The sequence below is a fragment of the Entelurus aequoreus genome, linkage group LG08 (genome assembly GCF_033978785.1).
Source record: "Entelurus aequoreus isolate RoL-2023_Sb linkage group LG08, RoL_Eaeq_v1.1, whole genome shotgun sequence".
Classification (NCBI taxonomy): Eukaryota; Metazoa; Chordata; class Actinopteri; order Syngnathiformes; family Syngnathidae; genus Entelurus; species Entelurus aequoreus.
Genome location: NC_084738.1, coordinates 79,132,356 through 79,152,355, shown reverse-complemented (window position 1 = coordinate 79,152,355; position 20,000 = coordinate 79,132,356). Strand labels below are relative to the sequence as shown.

The 20,000-nt window shown below is 39.9% G+C and overlaps 1 protein-coding gene across 1 annotated transcript in view; it reads right to left on the bottom strand.

Moving 5' to 3' along the window:
- The window catches only part of LOC133655246 (microtubule-associated serine/threonine-protein kinase 4-like), a 200,431-nt gene that overhangs the window by 132,566 nt on the left and 47,865 nt on the right, over positions 1-20,000 (bottom strand). Inside the window, exons 3-4 of the mRNA XM_062055224.1 lie at positions 895-1,042; positions 340-473 (exon numbers count right to left, since the gene is read on the bottom strand). Coding sequence (XP_061911208.1) covers positions 340-473; positions 895-1,042 — 282 coding nt within the window. The remainder of the gene's footprint in view (positions 1-339; positions 474-894; positions 1,043-20,000) is intronic.

The window sequence follows — 20,000 nt, the reverse complement described above, 5'->3', positions numbered from 1 at the left end:
GCGCTTTTCTAACTTCGAGGTTCTCAAGCGCTTTGACACTATTTCCACATTCACACACACACTCACACACACACACACACACACATTCACACACTCATTCAAGGCCCTAACCACCACCCATCAGGAGCAAGGGTGAAGTGTCTTGCTTCACTAATGAACTAATAAACAATTAGTCACCAAATAAATGTTTTAAAAAGAAAAATAAAATAAAATAAATAAATAAAAAATAATAATAATAAATAAATATACAATAAATAAAATAAAACAAATAATAAAAAAAATACATTTAAGTAAAATAACAAATTTTAACAAATAGTGGTGTTTGTGTCTGTGACTCACCGGGCTGGAGGTCAGGGAGGGGTCCGACTTGCCCAGGTTGAGGGAGCGCATGCGGACCAGGTTGGAGGTCTCAGATGAGGATGAGGGCTGCCACGTTGTGGGCTGGGAGTGGGCGGGCAGCAGAAGATACTTTCCTGCAGGGCGGCGACACAGGGAGGAAAAGTAGTCAGATGAAGTGTCGTTCTCACCTGGACTGGACCGAGGCCAAGCGGTTCAACGAGGCCAAGGGAGGGGGGGGGGGGAGATCCCATTAAGAGATCAGGAGCAATCCCTGTGTTACGTAATAAGAGACACTCCACTCTCACAGCTGCTACATTTCATTTTAGTACACTGTAACATACTCATTAGAACACTGTAACATACTCATTAGTACACTGTAACATAGTAATTAGTACACTGTAACATACTCATTAGTACACTGTAACATAGTAATTAGTACACTGTAACATACTAATACTAGTCACATGTGTACATTTATGGAGTGGCCACTAGAGGGTGCTGCTGCATTCAGTCATTCCTGCTAGTGAAAAGCACACAAGGAGTTGACATATTGACCTGTGAGACCGCCTCCCAGGCTCCGCCTCCTTATGTTGTTCCCCTCCTCGCTGAGGTGGCGCTTCAGTCTGAGAGCCGGACTCAGACCGGGAGCCAGCTCGGGGTTGCTGGACTTCCTGAGGGCGGGGGGGCAGAGGATGTGGTCCAGCTGGATGAAAGGCAAAAGAGAAATCCCGTCAAAGTACAGTTCATCAATTCAATGATGGTGTATGGGCGTAGGCCGCCACCACGCAGCCCGCTGGGCACCCTTTTTGATGGACATTAAAAATATCCCCCATTACGCAAAAGTGACTTTTTAAGGATATTGGAATGTGCCAGAAATATCTGCAGTATCATCCCCCTCAAGGAGAGGCTGCAAAACATCCTGGTACTGACCTCGGTCCTGACTAGATGAACCCGCTAAATAAATACAGACTATTTATTTTTAGACTATTTACTGCGTACACGCTCACCACTTGTCGGAGGGCAGCTTTGTAAAAAAAAGCAGGCTTCACTACGTATCTTAAAACGGGGACGGCGTGGCGAAGTTGGTAGAGTGGTTGAGGGTTGCTGGTTACTGGGGTTCAATCCCCACCTTCTACCATCCTAGTCACGTCCGTTGTGTCCTTGGGCAAGACACTTCACCCTTGCTCCTGATGGGTGCTGGTAGCGCCTTGCATGGCAGCTCCCTCCATCAGTGTGTGAATGTGTGTGTGAATGGGTGAATGTGGAAATACTGTCAAAGCGCTTTGAGTACCTTGAAGGTAGAAAAGCGCTATACAAGTATAACCCATTTATCATTTATCATTTAAAACGAGAAAAGCTTTTAGACAGCGCAAACCTTCAGAAGTTATGTCAAAATGTGATTCTAATGTTAGCATGTAGCTAATATAGCTATGCTCTTCTTTGTATGCGATATATGACATCTATTACATTGTTGTATGTGATATATGACATCTATTACATTGTTGTATGTGATATATGACATCTATTACATTGTTGTATGTGATATATGACATATATTACGTTGTTGTATGTGATCTATGACATCTATTACATTGTTGTATGTGATATATGACATCTATTACATTGTTGTATGTGATCTATGACATCTATTACATTGTTGTATGTGATATATGACATCTATTACATTGTTGTATGTGATATATGACATATATTACGTTGTTGTATGTGATCTATGACATCTATTACATTGTTGTATGTGATATATGACATATATTACGTTGTTGTATGTGATATATGACATCTATTACATTGTTGTATGTGATATATGACATCTATTACATTGTTGTATGTGATATATGACATATATTACGTTGTTGTATGTGATCTATGACATCTATTACATTGTTGTATGTGATATATGACATCTATTACGTTGTTGTATGAGATGTATCGTTGTTGTATGTGGTATACGACATCTATTACGTTGTTGTATGTGATCTATGACATCTATTACGTTGTTGTATGTGATCTATGACATCTATTACGTTGTTGTATAAGATGTATCGCTGTGGTATGTGATATATGACATCTATTACGTTGTTGTATGTGATATATGACATCCATTACGTTGTTGTATGCGATATATGACATCTATTACGTTGTTGTATGTGATCTATGACATCTATTACGTTGTTGTATGTGATCTATGACATCTATTACGTTATTGTATAAGATGTATCGTTGTGGTATGTGATATATGACATCTATTACGTTGTTGTATGTGATATATGACATCCATTACGTTGTTGTATGCGATATATGACATCTATTACGTTGTTGTATGTGATCCATGACATCTATTACGTTGTTGTATGAGATGTATCGTTGTGGTATGTGATATATGACATCTATTACCTTGTTGTATGTGATCCATGACATCTATTACGCTGTTGTATGTGATCCATGACATCTATTACGTTGTTGTATGTGATATATGACATCTATTACATTGTTGTATGCCATATGTGACATCTATTACGTTGTTGTATGCCATGTATGACATCTATTACGTTGTTGTATGAAATATGACAAATTACGTTGTTGTATGTGATAAATGACATCTATTACGCTTTTGTATGTGACATATGACATCTACTACATTGTTGTATGTGATATATGACATCTATTACGTTGTTGTATGTGATATATGACATCTATTACATTGTTGTATGTGATATATGACATCTATTACATTGTTGAATGTGATATATGACATCTATTACGTTGTTGTATGTGATATATGACATCTATTACGTTGTTGTATGTGATCTATGACATCTATTACATTGTTGTATGTGATATATGACATCTATTATGTTGTTGTATGAGATGTATCGTTGTTGCATGTGCTATATGACATCTATTACGTTGTTGTATGAGATGTATCGTTGTTGTATGTGATATACGACATCTATTACGTTGTTGTATGCGATATATGACATCTATTACGTTGTTGTATGTGATCTATGACATCTATTACGTTGTTGTATAAGATGTATCGTTGTGGTATGTGATATATGATATCTATTAAGTTGTTGTATGGGATATATGACATCTATTACGTTGTTGTATGTGATCTATTACATCTATTACGTTGTTGTATGAGATGTATCGTTGTGGTATGTGATATATGACATCTATTACCTTGTTGTATGTGATCCATGACATCTATTACGTTGTTGTATGTGATATATGAAATCTATTACGTTATGTGATATATGACATCTATTACATTGTTGTATGTGATATATGACATGTATTACGTTGTTGTATGTGATATATGACATCTATTACATTGTTGTATGTGATATATGACATCTATTACATTGTTGTATGTGATATATGACATCTATTACGTTGTTGTATGTGATATATGACATCTATTACATTGTTGTATGTGATATATGACATCTATTACGTTGTTGTATGTGATATATGACATCTATTACATTGTTGTATGTGATATATGACATCTATTACATTGTTGTATGTGATATATGACATCTATTACCGTGTTAATAGTACACTGTCTGACGCTCACAGGATCACCCTAGGGTCGGGTCCTGCCCCCCCTGCTGTTTGTAGTGTACACAAATGACTGTCAGAGCAGACTTCAGTCAAGGTACATCACTAAGTTTGCCGATGACTCGGTCATAGTCAGAGTCAGACCACGGTCCTGTTTTGTTGCCGATGACTCGGTCATAGAGTCAGACCACGGTCCTTTTTTGTTGCCGATGACTTGGTCATAGAGTCAGACCACGGTCCTGTTTTGTTGCCGATGACTCGGTCATAGAGTCAGACCACGGTCCTGTTTTGTTGCCGATGACTTGGTCATAGAGTCAGACCACGGTCCTGTTTTGTTGCCGATGACTCGGTCATAGAGTCAGACCATGGTCCTGTTTTGTTGCCGATGACTCGGTCATAGAGTCAGACCACGGTCCTGTTTTGTTGCCGATGACTCGGTCATAGTCAGAGTCAGACCACGGTCCTGTTTTGTTGCCGATGACTCGGTCATAGAGTCAGACCACGGTCCTTTTTTGTTGCCGATGACTCGGTCATAGAGTCAGACCACGGTCCTGTTTTGTTGCCGATGACTCGGTCATAGAGTCAGACCACGGTCCTGTTTTGTTGCCGATTACAAGTATCTAGGCACAGTTTTAGACAATAAATTGACCTTTGATGCCAACACTGACCGTATTTGCAAGAAGGCCAATCAGAGGCTGTTTTTCTTGAGGAGACTGAGGGGCTTTCAGGTTGATAGAACACTGATGAGGATGTTCTATTCATCTTGTATCCAGTCTATTTTAACTTATTCTATCACTTCCTGGTTTGGTAACCTCAGTGTGGCCAATAAAAACAGACTAGGTGATATAATCAAGGTGTGCCAAAAGACCATAGGCACTACCTTGAACCCCCTGAACCAGATCTATCAGGCCAGAGTCATCCAGAAGGCAAAGACCATGCTGGTCAACCCTCGGCAGCCTCTCTTCTCAGAGTTTAGACTCAGGATGCAGGTAAGTACGCCCCGAGTAATAGGAAGGCCAAACACAACAGATACATAAGATCCTTTGTTCCCTCAGCTGTTGATTTTGTAAACGAGTTTCTTAAACTAGCTTAGCTGCTATGCAGTCACTTTAGTGGGAAGCAACGTGTGATGATTAGTTTTTATTGTATTACAAATACTTTTAGTTTTTAGCTCAATGCCTTCATGATGGTTTTATATGTTGTATGTATTTTATGTATTTGTACCTTGTTTTTACTGTTGTACCTCGTTTTCACTGTTGTACCTCGTTTTTACTGTTGAACCTCGTTTTTACTGTTGAACCTCGTTTTTACTGTTGAACCTCGTTTTTACTGTTGAACCTCGTTTTTACTGTTGAACCTCGTTTTCACTGTTGTACCTCGTTTTTACTGTTGAACCTCGTTTTCACTGTTGAACCTCGTTTTCACTGTTGTACCTCGTTTTCACTGTTGTACCTCGTTTTTACTGTTGTACCTCGTTTTCACTGTTGAACCTCGTTTTCACTGTTGTACCTCGTTTTCACTGTTGTACCTCGTTTTCACTGTTGAACCTCGTTTTTACTGTTGTACCTCGTTTTTACTGTTGAACCTCGTTTTTACTGTTGAACCTCGTTTTTACTGTTGAACCTCGTTTTCACTGTTGAACCTCGTTTTCACTGTTGAACCTCGTTTTTACTGTTGAACCTCGTTTTTACTGTTGTACCTCGTTTTTACTGTTGTACCTCGTTTTTACTGTTGAACCTTGTTTTTACTGTACTACCTTGTTTTTAATGACTACTGCTGCAAACCAAATTGCCCCTCGGGGACAATAAAGATTTTGTAAGTCTAAGTCTAAGTCTATTACGTTGTTGTATGCCATGTATGACATCTATTGCGTTGTTGTATGTGATATATGACATCTATTACATTGTTGTATGTGGCATATGACATCTATTACATTGTTGTATGTGACATATGACATCTATCGCATTGTTGTATGCGATATATGACATCTATTACGTTGTTGTATGTGATATATGACATCTATTACATTGTTGTATGTGATATATGACATCTATTACATTGTTGTATGTGATATATGACATCTATTACGTTGTTGTATGTGATATATGACATCTATTACATTGTTGTATGTGATATATGACATCTATTACATTGTTGTATGTGATATATGACATCTATTACATTGTTGTATGTGATAAATGACATCTATTACGTTGTTGTATGTGATATATGACATCTATTACATTGTTGTATGTGATATATGACATCTATTACGTTGTTGTATGTGATATATGACATCTATTACATTGTTGTATGTGATAAATGACATCTATTACGTTGTTGTATGTGATATATGACATCTATTACATTGTTGTATGTGATATATGACATCTATTACGTTGTTGTATGTGATATATGACATCTATTACATTGTTGTATGTGATATATGACATCTATTACGTTGTTGTATGTGATATATGACATCTATTACGTTGTTGTATGTGATATATGTCATCTATTATATTGTTGTATGTGACATATGACATCTATCGCATTGTTGTATGCGATATATGACATCTATTACATTGTTGTATGTGATATATGACATCTATTACGTTGTTGTATGTGATATATGACATCTATTACATTGTTGTATGTGATAAATGACATCTATTACGTTGTTGTATGTGATATATGACATCTATTACATTGTTGTATGTGATATATGACATCTATTACGTTGTTGTATGTGATATATGACATCTATTACATTGTTGTATGTGATATATGACATATATTACATTGTTGTATGTGATATATGACATATATTACATTGTTGTATGTGATATATGACATCCATTACATTGTTGTATGTGATATATGACATCTATTACATTGTTGTATGTGATATATGACATCTATTACATTGTTGTATGTGATATATGACATCTATTACGTTGTTGTATGTGATATATGACATCTATTACGTTGTTGTATGTGATATATGACATCTATTACGTTGTTGTATGTGATATATGACATCTATTACGTTGTTGTATGTGATATATGACATCTATTACATTGTTGTATGTGACGTATAACATCTATTACGTTGTTGTATGAGATATATGACGTCCATTACGTTGTTGTATGACCTATGACATAGACAAGTGCACAGTTGAAGTACACAACAGCTCACTAGCATTAGCGCTAGCATTAGCACTAGACAGTGTGTTCCTGACTAAACTCCTAGGACATCATCCATTGTTGTAGCATGTATCTAATGTGATACACACATCTGAGATGTGGCTAGGGCTGGGCGATATATGGAATATACTGGATACATCGTGGGTTTGTCTCTGTGCGATATAGAAAATGACTATATGGTGATATTGGAGTATATGTTCTCACGCAGTTGCTTTTAACTGCGGGCATTACACTACAGGCTCTTATCACTCTTGTCTCTCCTTCTCACAGAGACATAAAACAAGCGCACCTTCTTACATACGTCACATACGTAAACGCCCTCGCCGAGCAGCAGCATGGGTAAAGTTAGCTGCGGTGCGAGTGGTGATACGAGAGAAAAGAAGGTGCGAATCTGGCAACAAATGAAGGAAGAATTAAATTCCCAAGAAAAACAGCAGGGGGTCCATCGTCTGGCGGTGGTTTGGCTTCAAGCGGGAAGATGTTGAACAGACAACTGTAATTTGTCAAGGTGCTATGAAAAGTAGCATTACTGCTAATGTGTAGCATCATTTGAAAAGTCACCCGCTAGAGAATGAAGAGTGCTAGAAACTCCGCATGTCAACATCTCCGTTCGGTGCCACACCCACAAAACGCCCGAGCAACCATTTCCACATCAACACCGTATGGAAAAAATAGTCAACAACAGAAGGATATAACGTCCGCAGGAACCTACCACATAGTGAAGGACATACACTATTTGATGTCCTATTATGCAGCTCATTTTTATTTGACACTTATTGAAATATCTTGTGTGACATCATGCACAAAAGTGCACTTTATTTGTTTTAAACTATTGTAGTGGCGTTCTGTACAAAAAGTGCACTTTAATTTAGTGTTGTTTTGATATGTTATCTTAGTGACATCATGCACAAAAGTGCACTAATATATGGTATATCGTGACATGGACTAAACATATCCACATATATATGGTGTATGGTGACATGGACTAAACATATCCACATATATATGGTGTATGGTGACATGGACTAAACATATCCACATATATATGGTGTATCGTGACATGGACTAAACATATCCACATATATATGGTGTATGGTGACATGGACTAAACATATCCACATATATATGGTGTATGGTGACATGGACTAAACATATCCACATATATATGGTGTATCGTGACATGGACTAAACATATCCACATATATATGGTGTATGGTGACATGGACTAAACATATCCACATATATATGGTGTATGGTGACATGGACTAAACATATCCACATATATATGGTGTATCGTGACATGGACTAAACATATCCACATATATATGGTGTATCGTGACATGGACTAAACATATCCACATATATATGGTGTATCGTGACATGGACTAAACATATCCACATATATATGGTGTATGGTGACATGGACTAAACATATCCACACCCCAGCCCTAGGTGTGGCCTCCCTGGCAAGTGATACACACATGTGAGGTGTGGCCTCCCTGGCAAGTCGGGGCAAGAAGAAGGAAAAGAGTGAGTAGATAATGAAGGCAGTAAAAATCAGGAGCATGAAGGTGAATATTAACATGATAATTATGATGTTTGTCCCTCCTGACTGCGAAGGTAAGTTGTGCTGCATTTGTGTCGTCATTGCATTTGTGTCGTCATTGCATTTATTTGTGTGGTCGTTGCATTTGTGTGGTCGTTGCATTTGTGTGGTCGTTGCATTTGTGTCGTCGTTGCATTTGTGTCGTCATTGCATTTATTTGTGTCGTCGTTGCATATGTGCGGTCGTTGCATTTGTGCGGTCATTGCATTTGTGTCGTCGTTGCATTTGTGTCGTCGTTGCATTTATTTGTGTCGTCGTTGCATTTGTGTCGTCGTTGCATTTGTGTCGTCGTTGCATTTGTGTCGTCGTTGCATTTGTGTCGTCGTTGCATTTGTGTCGTCGTTGCATTTATTTGTGTGGTCGTTGCATTTGTGTGGTCGTTGCATTTGTGTGGTCGTTGCATTTGTGTGGTCGTTGCATTTGTGTGGTCGTTGCATTTGTGTGGTCGTTGCATTTGTGTGGTCGTTGCATTTGTGTGGTCGTTGCATTTGTGTGGTCGTTGCATTTGTGTGGTCTTTGCATTTGTGTGGTCTTTGCATTTGTGTCGTCGTTGCATTTGTGTCGTCGTTGCATTCGGGTCGTCGTTGCATTCGGGTCGTCGTTGCATTCGGGTCGTCGTTGCATTCGTGTCGTCGTTGCATTCGTGTCGTCGTTGCATTCGTGTCGTCGTTGCATTCGTGTCGTCGTTGCATTCGTGTCGTCGTTGCATGTGTGTCGTCGTTGCATTTGTGTCGTCGTTGCATGTGTGTCGTCGTTGCATGTGTGTCGTCGTTGCATTTGTGTCGTCGTTGCATGTGTGTCGTCGTTGCATGTGTGTCGTCGTTGCATTTGTGTCGTCGTTGCATTTATTTGTGTCGTCGTTGCATTTGTGTCGTCGTTGCATTTGTGTGGTCGTTGCATTTGTGTGGTCGTTGCATTTGTGTGGTCGTTGCATTCGGGTCGTCGTTGCATTCGGGTCGTCGTTGCATTCGTGTCGTCGTTGCATTCGTGTCGTCGTTGCATTCGGGTCGCCGTTGCATTCGTGTCGTCGTTGCATTTGTGTCGTCGTTGCATTTGTGTCGTCGTTGCATTTGTGTCGTCGTTGCATGTGTGTCGTCGTTGCATTTGTGTCGTCGTTGCATGTGTGTCGTCGTTGCATTTGTGTCGTCGTCGCATGTGTGTCGTCATCGCATTTGTGTCGTCATTGCATTTGTGTCGTCATTGCATTTATTTGTGTCATCGTTGCATTTGTGTGGTCGTTGCATTTGTGTGGTCGTTGCATTTGTGTGGTCGTTGCATTTGTGTGGTCGTTGCATTTGTGTGGTCGTTGCATTTGTGTGGTCGTTGCATTCGGGTCGTCGTTGCATTCGGGTCGTCGTTGCATTCGGGTCGTCGTTGCATTCGGGTCGTCGTTGCATTCGGGTCGTCGTTGCATTCGGGTCGTCGTTGCATTCGTGTCGTCGTTGCATTCGTGTCGTCGTTGCATTCGTGTCGTCGTTGCATTCGTGTCGTCGTTGCATTTGTGTCGTCGTTGCATTTATTTGTGTCATCGTTGCATTTATTTGTGTCATCGTTGCATTTGTGTGGTCGTTGCATTTGTGTGGTCGTTGCATTTGTGTGGTCTTTGCATTTGTGTGGTCGTTGCATTTGTGTGGTCGTTGCATTTGTGTGGTCGTTGCATTTGTGTGGTCGTTGCATTTGTGTGGTCGTTGCATTTGTGTCGTCGTTGCATTCGGGTCGTCGTTGCATTCGGGTCGTCGTTGCATTCGGGTCGTCGTTTCATTTGTGTCGTCGTTGCATTTGTGTGGTCGTTGCATTTGTGTGGTCGTTGCATTTGTGTGGTCGTTGCATTTGTGTCGTCGTTGCATTTGTGTCGTCATTGCATTTGTGTCGTCGTTGCATTTATTTGTGTCGTCGTTGCATTTATTTGTGTCGTCGTTGCATTTGTGTGGTCGTTGCATTTGTGTGGTCGTTGCATTTGTGTGGTCTTTGCATTTGTGTGGTCGTTGCATTTGTGTGGTCGTTGCATTTGTGTGGTCGTTGCATTTGTGTGGTCGTTGCATTTGTGTGGTCGTTGCATTTGTGTCGTCGTTGCATTCGGGTCGTCGTTGCATTCGGGTCGTCGTTGCATTCAGGTCGTCGTTGCATTCGGGTCGTCATTTCATTTGTGTCGTCGTTGCATTTGTGTGGTCGTTGCATTTGTGTGGTCGTTGCATTTGTGTCGTCGTTGCATTTGTGTCGTCGTTGCATTTGTGTCGTCATTGCATTTGTGTCGTCGTTGCATTTGTGTCGTCGTTGCATTTGTGTCGTCGTTGCATTTGTGTCGTCGTTGCCTTTGTGTGGTCGTTGCATTTGTGTGGTCGTTGCATTTGTGTCGTCGTTGCATTTGTGTCGTCGTTGCATTTGTGTCGTCATTGCATTTGTGTCGTCATTGCATTTGTGTCGTCATTGCATTTGTGTCGTCGTTGCATTTGTGTCGTCGTTGCATTTATTTGTGTCGTCGTTGCATTTATTTGTGTCGTCGTTGCATTTATTTGTGTCGTCGTTGCATTTATTTGTGTCGTCGTTGCATTTATTTGTGTCGTCGTTGCATTTGTGTGGTCGTTGCATTTGTGTGGTCGTTGCATTTGTGTGGTCGTTGCATTTGTGTGGTCGTTGCATTTGTGTGGTCGTTGCATTTGTGTGGTCGTTGCATTTGTGTGGTCGTTGCATTCGGGTCGTCGTTGCATTCGGGTCGTCGTTGCATTCGGGTCGTCGTTGCATTCGTGTCGTCGTTGCATTCGTGTCGTCGTTGCATTCGTGTCGTCGTTGCATTCGTGTCGTCGTTGCATTTGTGTCGTCATTGCATTTATTTGTGTCGTCGTTGCATTTGTGTGGTCGTTGCATTTGTGTGGTCGTTGCATTCGGGTCGTCGTTGCATTTGTGTGGTCGTTGCATTCGGGTCGTCGTTGCATTTGGGTCGTCGTTGCATTCGGGTCGTCGTTGCATTCGTGTCGTCGTTGCATTCGTGTCGTCATTGCATTTGTGTCGTCATTGCATTTATGTGTCGTCGTTGCATTTATGTGTGTCGTCGTTGCATTTGTGTGGTCGTTGCATTTGTGTGGTCGTTGCATTTGTGTGGTCGTTGCATTTGTGTGGTCGTTGCATTCGTGTCGTCGTTGCATTCGTGTCGTCGTTGCATTCGTGTCGTCGTTGCATTCGTGTCGTCGTTGCATTCGTGTCGTCGTTGCATTCATGTCGTCATTGCATTTATGTGTGTCGTCATTGCATTTGTGTCGTCGTTGCATTTGTGTGGTCGTTGCATTTGTGTGGTCGTTGCATTTGTGTGGTCGTTGCATTTGTGTGGTCGTTGCATTTGTGTGGTCGTTGCATTTGTGTGGTCGTTGCATTCGTGTCGTCGTTGCATTCGGGTCGTCGTTGCATTCGTGTCGTCGTTGCATTCGTGTCGTCATTGCATCCGTGTCGTCGTTGCATTTGTGTCGTCGTTGCCTTTGTGTCGTCGTTGCCTTTGTGTGGTCGTTGCATTTGTGTGGTCGTTGCATTTGTGTGGTCGTTGCATTTGTGTCGTCGTTGCATTCGGGTCGTCGTTGCATCCGGGTCGTCGTTGCATTCGTGTCGTCGTTGCATTTGTGTCGTCGTTGCATTTGTGTCGTCGTTGCATTTGTGTCGTCGTTGCATTCGGGTCGTCGTTGCATTCGGGTCGTCGTTGCATTTGTGTCGTCGTTGCATTTGTGTCGTCGTTGCATGTGTGTCGTCGTTGCATGTGTGTCGTCGTTGCATGTGTGTCGTCGTTGCATGTGTGTCGTCGTTGCATGTGTGTCGTCGTTGCATTTGTGTCGTCGTTGCATTTGTGTCGTCGTTGCATTTGTGTCGTCGTTGCATGTGTGTCGTCGTTGCATTTGTGTCGTCTTTGCATGTGTGTCGTCGTTGCATTTGTGTCGTCTTTGCATTTGTGTCGTCGTTGCATTTGTGTCGTCGTTGCATGTGTGTCGTCGTTGCATTTGTGTCGTCGTTGCATTTGTGTCGTCGTTGCATTTGTGTCGTCGTTGCATGTGTGTCGTCGTTGCATGTGTGTCGTCGTTGCATGTGTGTTGTCGTTGCATGTGTGTCGTCGTTGCATTTGTGTCGTCGTTGCATTTGTGTCGTCGTTGCATTTGTGTCGTCGTTGCATTTGTGTCGTTGTTGCATTTGTGTCGTCGTTGCATTTGTGTCGTCGTTGCATGTGTGTCGTCTTTGCATTTGTGTCGTCGTTGCATTTGTGTCGTCGTTGCATGTGTGTCGTCGTTGCATTTGTGTCGTCTTTGCATTTGTGTCGTCGTTGCATTTGTGTCGTCGTTGCATTTTTGTCGTCGTCGTACTTGTGTCGTCATTGCAATTTTATTTTTATTTTTTATTTTTTTTATTTTTTATCGGCTGTTCAGATTTACTTTACAAAAGAGAAGTGTAGGATACTTCTCTTGTTGCCTTACTTGTATTTTGACTTTATTAAATGTATTTATATTATCATTTGGTGCAGCCGGGCCGGAGCAGGAGGGGATAGAAAGAGAGAAAAAGGAAGACAGAGGGGGGAATTGTGGGGACAAGAGGGGGATTAGACAGAGAGACAAAAACAACAACAGCAAACACAACAACAACAACAGAGCAACATCAGCAAATACGACATGTACAAATATGATGGTAAAAGTAATAGCAAATAAGCAGTAAGCGAAAATAAAAAAATAATACAGAAATGACAATGAGCATTATTACACTAAAAATGGAGCAATATGAATACCAATAGAAATAGTGCTATTGATAATAAACAATACCAATACTTTACCTTTATTATCAACAATACAATTGTTCAAATGCAACCATACATATACGTAATGATAACTTGAGATACGAAAGAATGCAGAAAAATGGAGGGGAAGAAAGAGGAGCAACCTACATTAACCTTGTAGATTGTTATAGTAACAATAGGTTAAGCTTTGTCAGTGTGCCATGTGTTATACCCAGTTTACCCTAGGGCAACAACGTTAATATATGTTTGATGAAACGTGATTATGTGCATGAATGTATGTGTGCATATGTACTTGTATATGTACAGTACGTGTATATGTGTGCTTGTACAGTGAATGTATATGTACAGTATGTGTATACAGTATGTGTGTTTGAACAGTGAATGTATATGTACAGTATGTGTAAATGTGTGTTTGTACAGTGAATGTATATGTACAGTATATGTATGTGTGTGTTTGTACAGTGAGTGTACATGTGTAGCATGTGTATGTGTGTGTTTGTACAGTGAGTGTATATGTACAGTATGTGTATATGTATGTTTTTACAGTGAATGTATATGTACAGTATGTGTATACAGTATGTTTGTATAATGAATGTGCGTGTGGATGTACGAACTTTGAGTGTGTAAATATGTACTGTATTTATTTGTATATGTATGTAGGAGCGTAGGTACCTATGTATGTCTGTATGTATGTGTGTGAGTATATGTGAATTTGCATGTACAATACATTTGACTCCCAGTGTGTGCGGGAGCCAGAGTACGGCCCCAGCCTCCCCGAGAGCCCATCCCACAAACAGTAGGTGTGGTGCCCAGGGAACCAGGGGCCACCGCCCCCACGCAGCCAAGCCGGACAGCGACAGGAACCCCAGAGCCTGGCCCACCGCGCCGCCCACAAGGGCCAGCAGCAGGCCTCAGACAGACGCACCCGGCAGAGGACAAGGCACGAGAAAAGCAGGGGGCAGCCAGACCCCAAGCCAGCGAGAGACCACACCCCACACGGACAGAAAGGCGGGACGCCCCGCCCGAGGGGCCCGGAGACCCCCCGCAACCGGACGGGAAGACCGCCCCGCCCCACCGGCAACCGGGCCCCCACGAGCCCCACCCCCGGAGAGCGCGGCGAGGCCAGCCCACGGCCACCCCACCCAAGCCGGCCGCCACAGGACCACACAGCACGGGGCCACGGGAACCACCCACCCCACCCGCAGGGACCCCAACGATGGAGATGGAACAACCAGCAACCGCCCCGCCGAGTCACCCCCCTGAGGTAGGGGAAATAAATAAATAAAATAAATAAATACATAATAATAATAATAATATTAATAAAATATATTAAAAAATAAGAATAAATAAATAATTAAATCTATTTATTAAAAAAAAATTTAAAAAAAAAATTAAAAGAAGATCACAGACATGCTGACACACAAGGTCACTACCCCAACAACTGGCCGACTCGCAGCACCTCGGAATACCCTGCAGCACCAAGCTACCACAGTAGACGCAGGGACCAGACCCAGCAGGCCCCAACCAAGACGGGCAACCGGAAGGGATGGACGGTGGGACCCAGGAGCTCCAGACACGCAGTCCGGATGCAGTAGCCTGAGGCGCCGACCCCCACCCGACAGGCAGGCCCAGAATGTACCCCCAGAAATATACATACATATATATATACATACACATAAACATACACATGTACACATACACACACATACACATACACATATATATACATACATACATACATACATACATACACACACACACACACACACGCCAACAGAGACCCCACAGCGCAAGGTCGGGCCACACGGGCACGGACCCCACCCAACAGGAAGCGAGACCCGCACGACGCCACACACAAATAAATAATAAGATTAAACAAAAATAATACAATTAAAAAATAATAATAATAATAATAAAATGAAATACAAATTAAATTAAATTAAAAATAACAAATACAAATAATTAAATTAAATAAAGTAAGTAAATAAAAATTATTTTTAAAAAATAAAATAAAAAAATAAAAATAAATAAAAAATAAAAACATAAAAAAATAAATAAATAAATAAATAAAATAAAATATATATATATATATACATATATATATATATAAAAAATAATAATAATAATAATAAATTAATAAAAGCCTGGCAGGCCGTCATTGCATTTTTGTCGTCGTCGTATTTTTGTCGTCGTCGTATTTGTGTCATCATTGCATTTGTGTCGTCATTGCATTTGTGTCGTCATTGCGTTTGTGTCGTCATTGCATTTGTGACCTTTGACCCCCGCCACTGTGCAACATGGAACCTGAACCGACCTTCTTTGCTCCGCCTCCACGACACGACTTTATTGTCACAGCAAACACACAACACGATTACAATGTTTGACTGTCAGCAAGCACGTGTGTACACACACACACACACACATACACACACGTACACACGTACACACACACACACACACACACACACACACACACACACACTCTAATCAACGACACAAAGCCGCACAGTTTCAAAGGAACACAAACACTGGAGAGACTCTCCACTGCGGTTGTTGACCTTCACCTGTGGAGACCACAAACAATGTGTGTATGTGTGTGTATGTGTGTGTCTGTGCGCGTGTGTGTGTGTGTGTGTGTGTGTGTGTGTGTGTGTGTGTGTGCGTGTGTGTACGCGTGTGTGTACGCGTGTGTGTGTGTGTGTGAGTGTCTGTGTGTGTGTGTGTGTGAGTGTCTGTGTGTGTGTGTGTGTCAAGCGATAAGTGGCAAACGCACTGGGACTTCTGAAACACACAAATTACACGGCTACACAAACAACGGCAGGAAGTCACACACACACACACACACACACACACACACACACACACACACACACACACAAGTGCTGAAGTTAGAAGTTGAAGTAAGTTGTACTGTGGTCAGTGTTGTGAAAATGACTTTAAAAAAGTCATGAATTATAATTACTCATTATTGATTTACTAACGGAATTACTCTTAAAAAATGTAATTAATTAATAGAGAGAGTAATTTATACGTTACTTAACATCTATTACATTGTTGTATGTGATATATGACATCTATTACGTTGTTGTATGTGATGTATGACATCTATTACATTGTTGTATGTGATATATGACATCTATTACGTTGTTGTATGTGATATATGACATCTATTACATTGTTGTATGTGATATATGACATCTATTACGTTGTTGTATGTGATATATGACATCTATTACATTGTTGTATGTGATATATGACATCTATTACGTTGTTGTATGTGATATATGACATCTATTATGTTGTTGTATGTGATATATGACATCTATTACGTTGTTGTATGTGGTATATGACATCTATTACGTTGTTGTATGTGATATATGACATCTATTACGTTGTTGTATGTGATGTATGACATCTATTACGTTGTTGTATGTGATATATGACATCTATTACGTTGTTGTATGTGATATATGACATATATTACGTTGTTGTATGTGATATATGACATCTATTATGTTGTTGTATGTGATGTATGACATCTATTATGTTGTTGTATGTGATATATGACATCTATTACGTTGTTGTATGTGATATATGACATCTATTATGTTGTTGTGTGTGATGTATGACATCTATTATGTTGTTGTATGTGATATACGTTGTTGTATGTGATATATGACATCTATTACGTTGTTGTATGTGATATATCAATCAATCAATCAATCAATGTTTATTTATATAGCCCTATGACATCTATTACGTTGTTGTATGTGATGTATGACATCTATTACGTTGTTGTATGTGATGTATGACATATATTACGTTGTTGTATGTGATATGACATCTATTACGCTGTTGTATGTGATATATGACATCTATTACGTTGTTGTATGTGATATATGACATATATTACGTTGTTGTATATGATATATGACATCTATTATGTTGTTGTATGTGATGTATGATATCTATTACGTTGTTGTATGTGATATATGACATCTATTATGTTGTTGTATGTGATATATGACATCTATTACGTTGTTGTGTGTGATATATGACATCTATTACGTTGTTGTGTGTGATGTATGACGTCTATTACGTTGTTGTATGTGATATACGTTGTTGTATGTGATATGACATCTATTACGCTGTTGTATGTGATGTATGACATCTATTACGTTGTTGTATGTGATATATGACATCTATTACGTTGTTGTATGTGATGTATGACATCTATTACATTGTTGTATGTGACACATGACATCTATTACGTTGTTGTATGTGATATATGACATGACATCTATTACGTTGTTGTATGTGATATGACATCTATTACACTGTTGTATGAACGTATGACATCTATTACGTTGTTGTATGAGATGTATGACATCTATTACGTTGTTGTATGAGATGTATGACAGCCAATAAATTGTTGTATGAGATGTTTGACATCTATTACGTTGTTGTATGTGATATATGACATCTATTACTTTGTTGTATGAGATGTATGACATCTATTACGCTGTTGTATGAAATATATGACATCTATTACGTTGTTGTATGACATCTATTACGTTGTTGTATGCGACGTATAACATCTATAACGTTGTTGTATGTGACGTGTAACATCTATTAAATTGTTGTATGCGACGTATAACATCTATTACGTTGTTGTATGAGATGTAGAACATTTATTACGTTGTTGTATGCGACGTATAACATCTATTACGTTGTTGTATGTGACGTATAACATTTATTACGTTGTTGTATGCGACGTAGAACATCTATTACTATTACATCTATTCTATTGTATTGTTTTTCATACATCAGAAAAAACAGATAATAAATATTTATTATCTAAACGTTGTTTTTCTGATGTTTTGAGGGAAATTAAAGTGATTTGAATGGGAGACGTTGATTTGACATACAAGTGTTTTGAGTTAAGAGCTCCATGACAGAACCAATGACACTCCGTGGTCCTGCGAGGTCTTTCAGGCCCAACAAGGTCTTCAGTTTGTGTGGAGACCAACAATCCTCCCTCACTGGTTGCTAGGACAACCAGTACACGCACGCAGCGAAACAGGAAGCAGCAAAGCACACACACACAGACACACAGACACACACACACACACACAGACACACAGACACACAGACACACAGACACACAGACACACAGACACACAGACACACAGACACACACACACACACACACAGACACACAGACACACAGACACACACACACACACACACACACACACACACACACACACACACACACACACACACACACACACACACACACACACACACACGTGGGTTAGGGGGAAGCTCTCATCTGGCTGCCCGCCATTGTCTTGGTCACATCCTCTCATGTTCCCCACAGAGGGGATGAGAGGGTCTCGGTGTAAAGGTCACCTTGGTCTCGGTGTAAAGGTCACCTTGCTCTTTACTCCAACAACACTCTTGAAGAATTGTGTGCAAACATTGGCTGCTATAATCCCATCTTGGAACAACACTGCTGCCTAAACGGGCTGCAGGTAGAACCCAAACAAACATATCAAAGCGTTTATACCAGATCAAAACACAAATGCTTCAATTACCGCTACTTTTTTCCTACTCTTTTACCCCTGCGGCTTATAAAACGGTGTGGCTAATTTATGGATTACGTTGTATGATATATGACATCCATTACGTTCTTGTATGATATGTATGACATCCATTACGTTGTTGTATGTGATATATGACATCTATTACATTGTTGTATGTGATATATGACATCCATTACGTTCTTGTATGATATGTATGACATCCATTACGTTGTTGTATGTGATATATGACATCTATTACATTGTTGTATGTGATATATGACATCTACTACGTTGTTGTATGTGATATATGACATCTGTTACATTGTTGTATGTGACATATGACATCTATTACATTGTTGTATGTGACATATGACATCTATTACATTGTTGTATGAGATATATGACATCTATTACGTTGTTGTATGTGATATATGACATCTATTACGTTGTTGTATGTGATATATGACATCTATTACATTGTTGTATGTGACATATGACATCTATTACGTTGTTGTATGAGATATATGACATCTATTACGTTGTTGTATGTGATATATGACATCTATAACATTGTTGTATGTGATATATGACATCTATTATGTTGTTGTATGTGATATATGACATCTATTACATTGTTGTATGTGATATATGACATCTATTACATTGTTGTATGAGATGTATCATTGTTGTATGTGATGTATGACATCTATTACATTGTTGTATGTGATATATGACATCTATTACGTTGTTGTATGTGATATATGACATCTATTACGTTGTTGTATGAGATGTATGACTTCTATTACAATGTTGTATGTGATATATGACATTACGTTGTTGTATGTGATATATGACATTACGTTGTTGTATGTGATATATGACATCTATTACGTTGTTGTATGAGATGTATGAC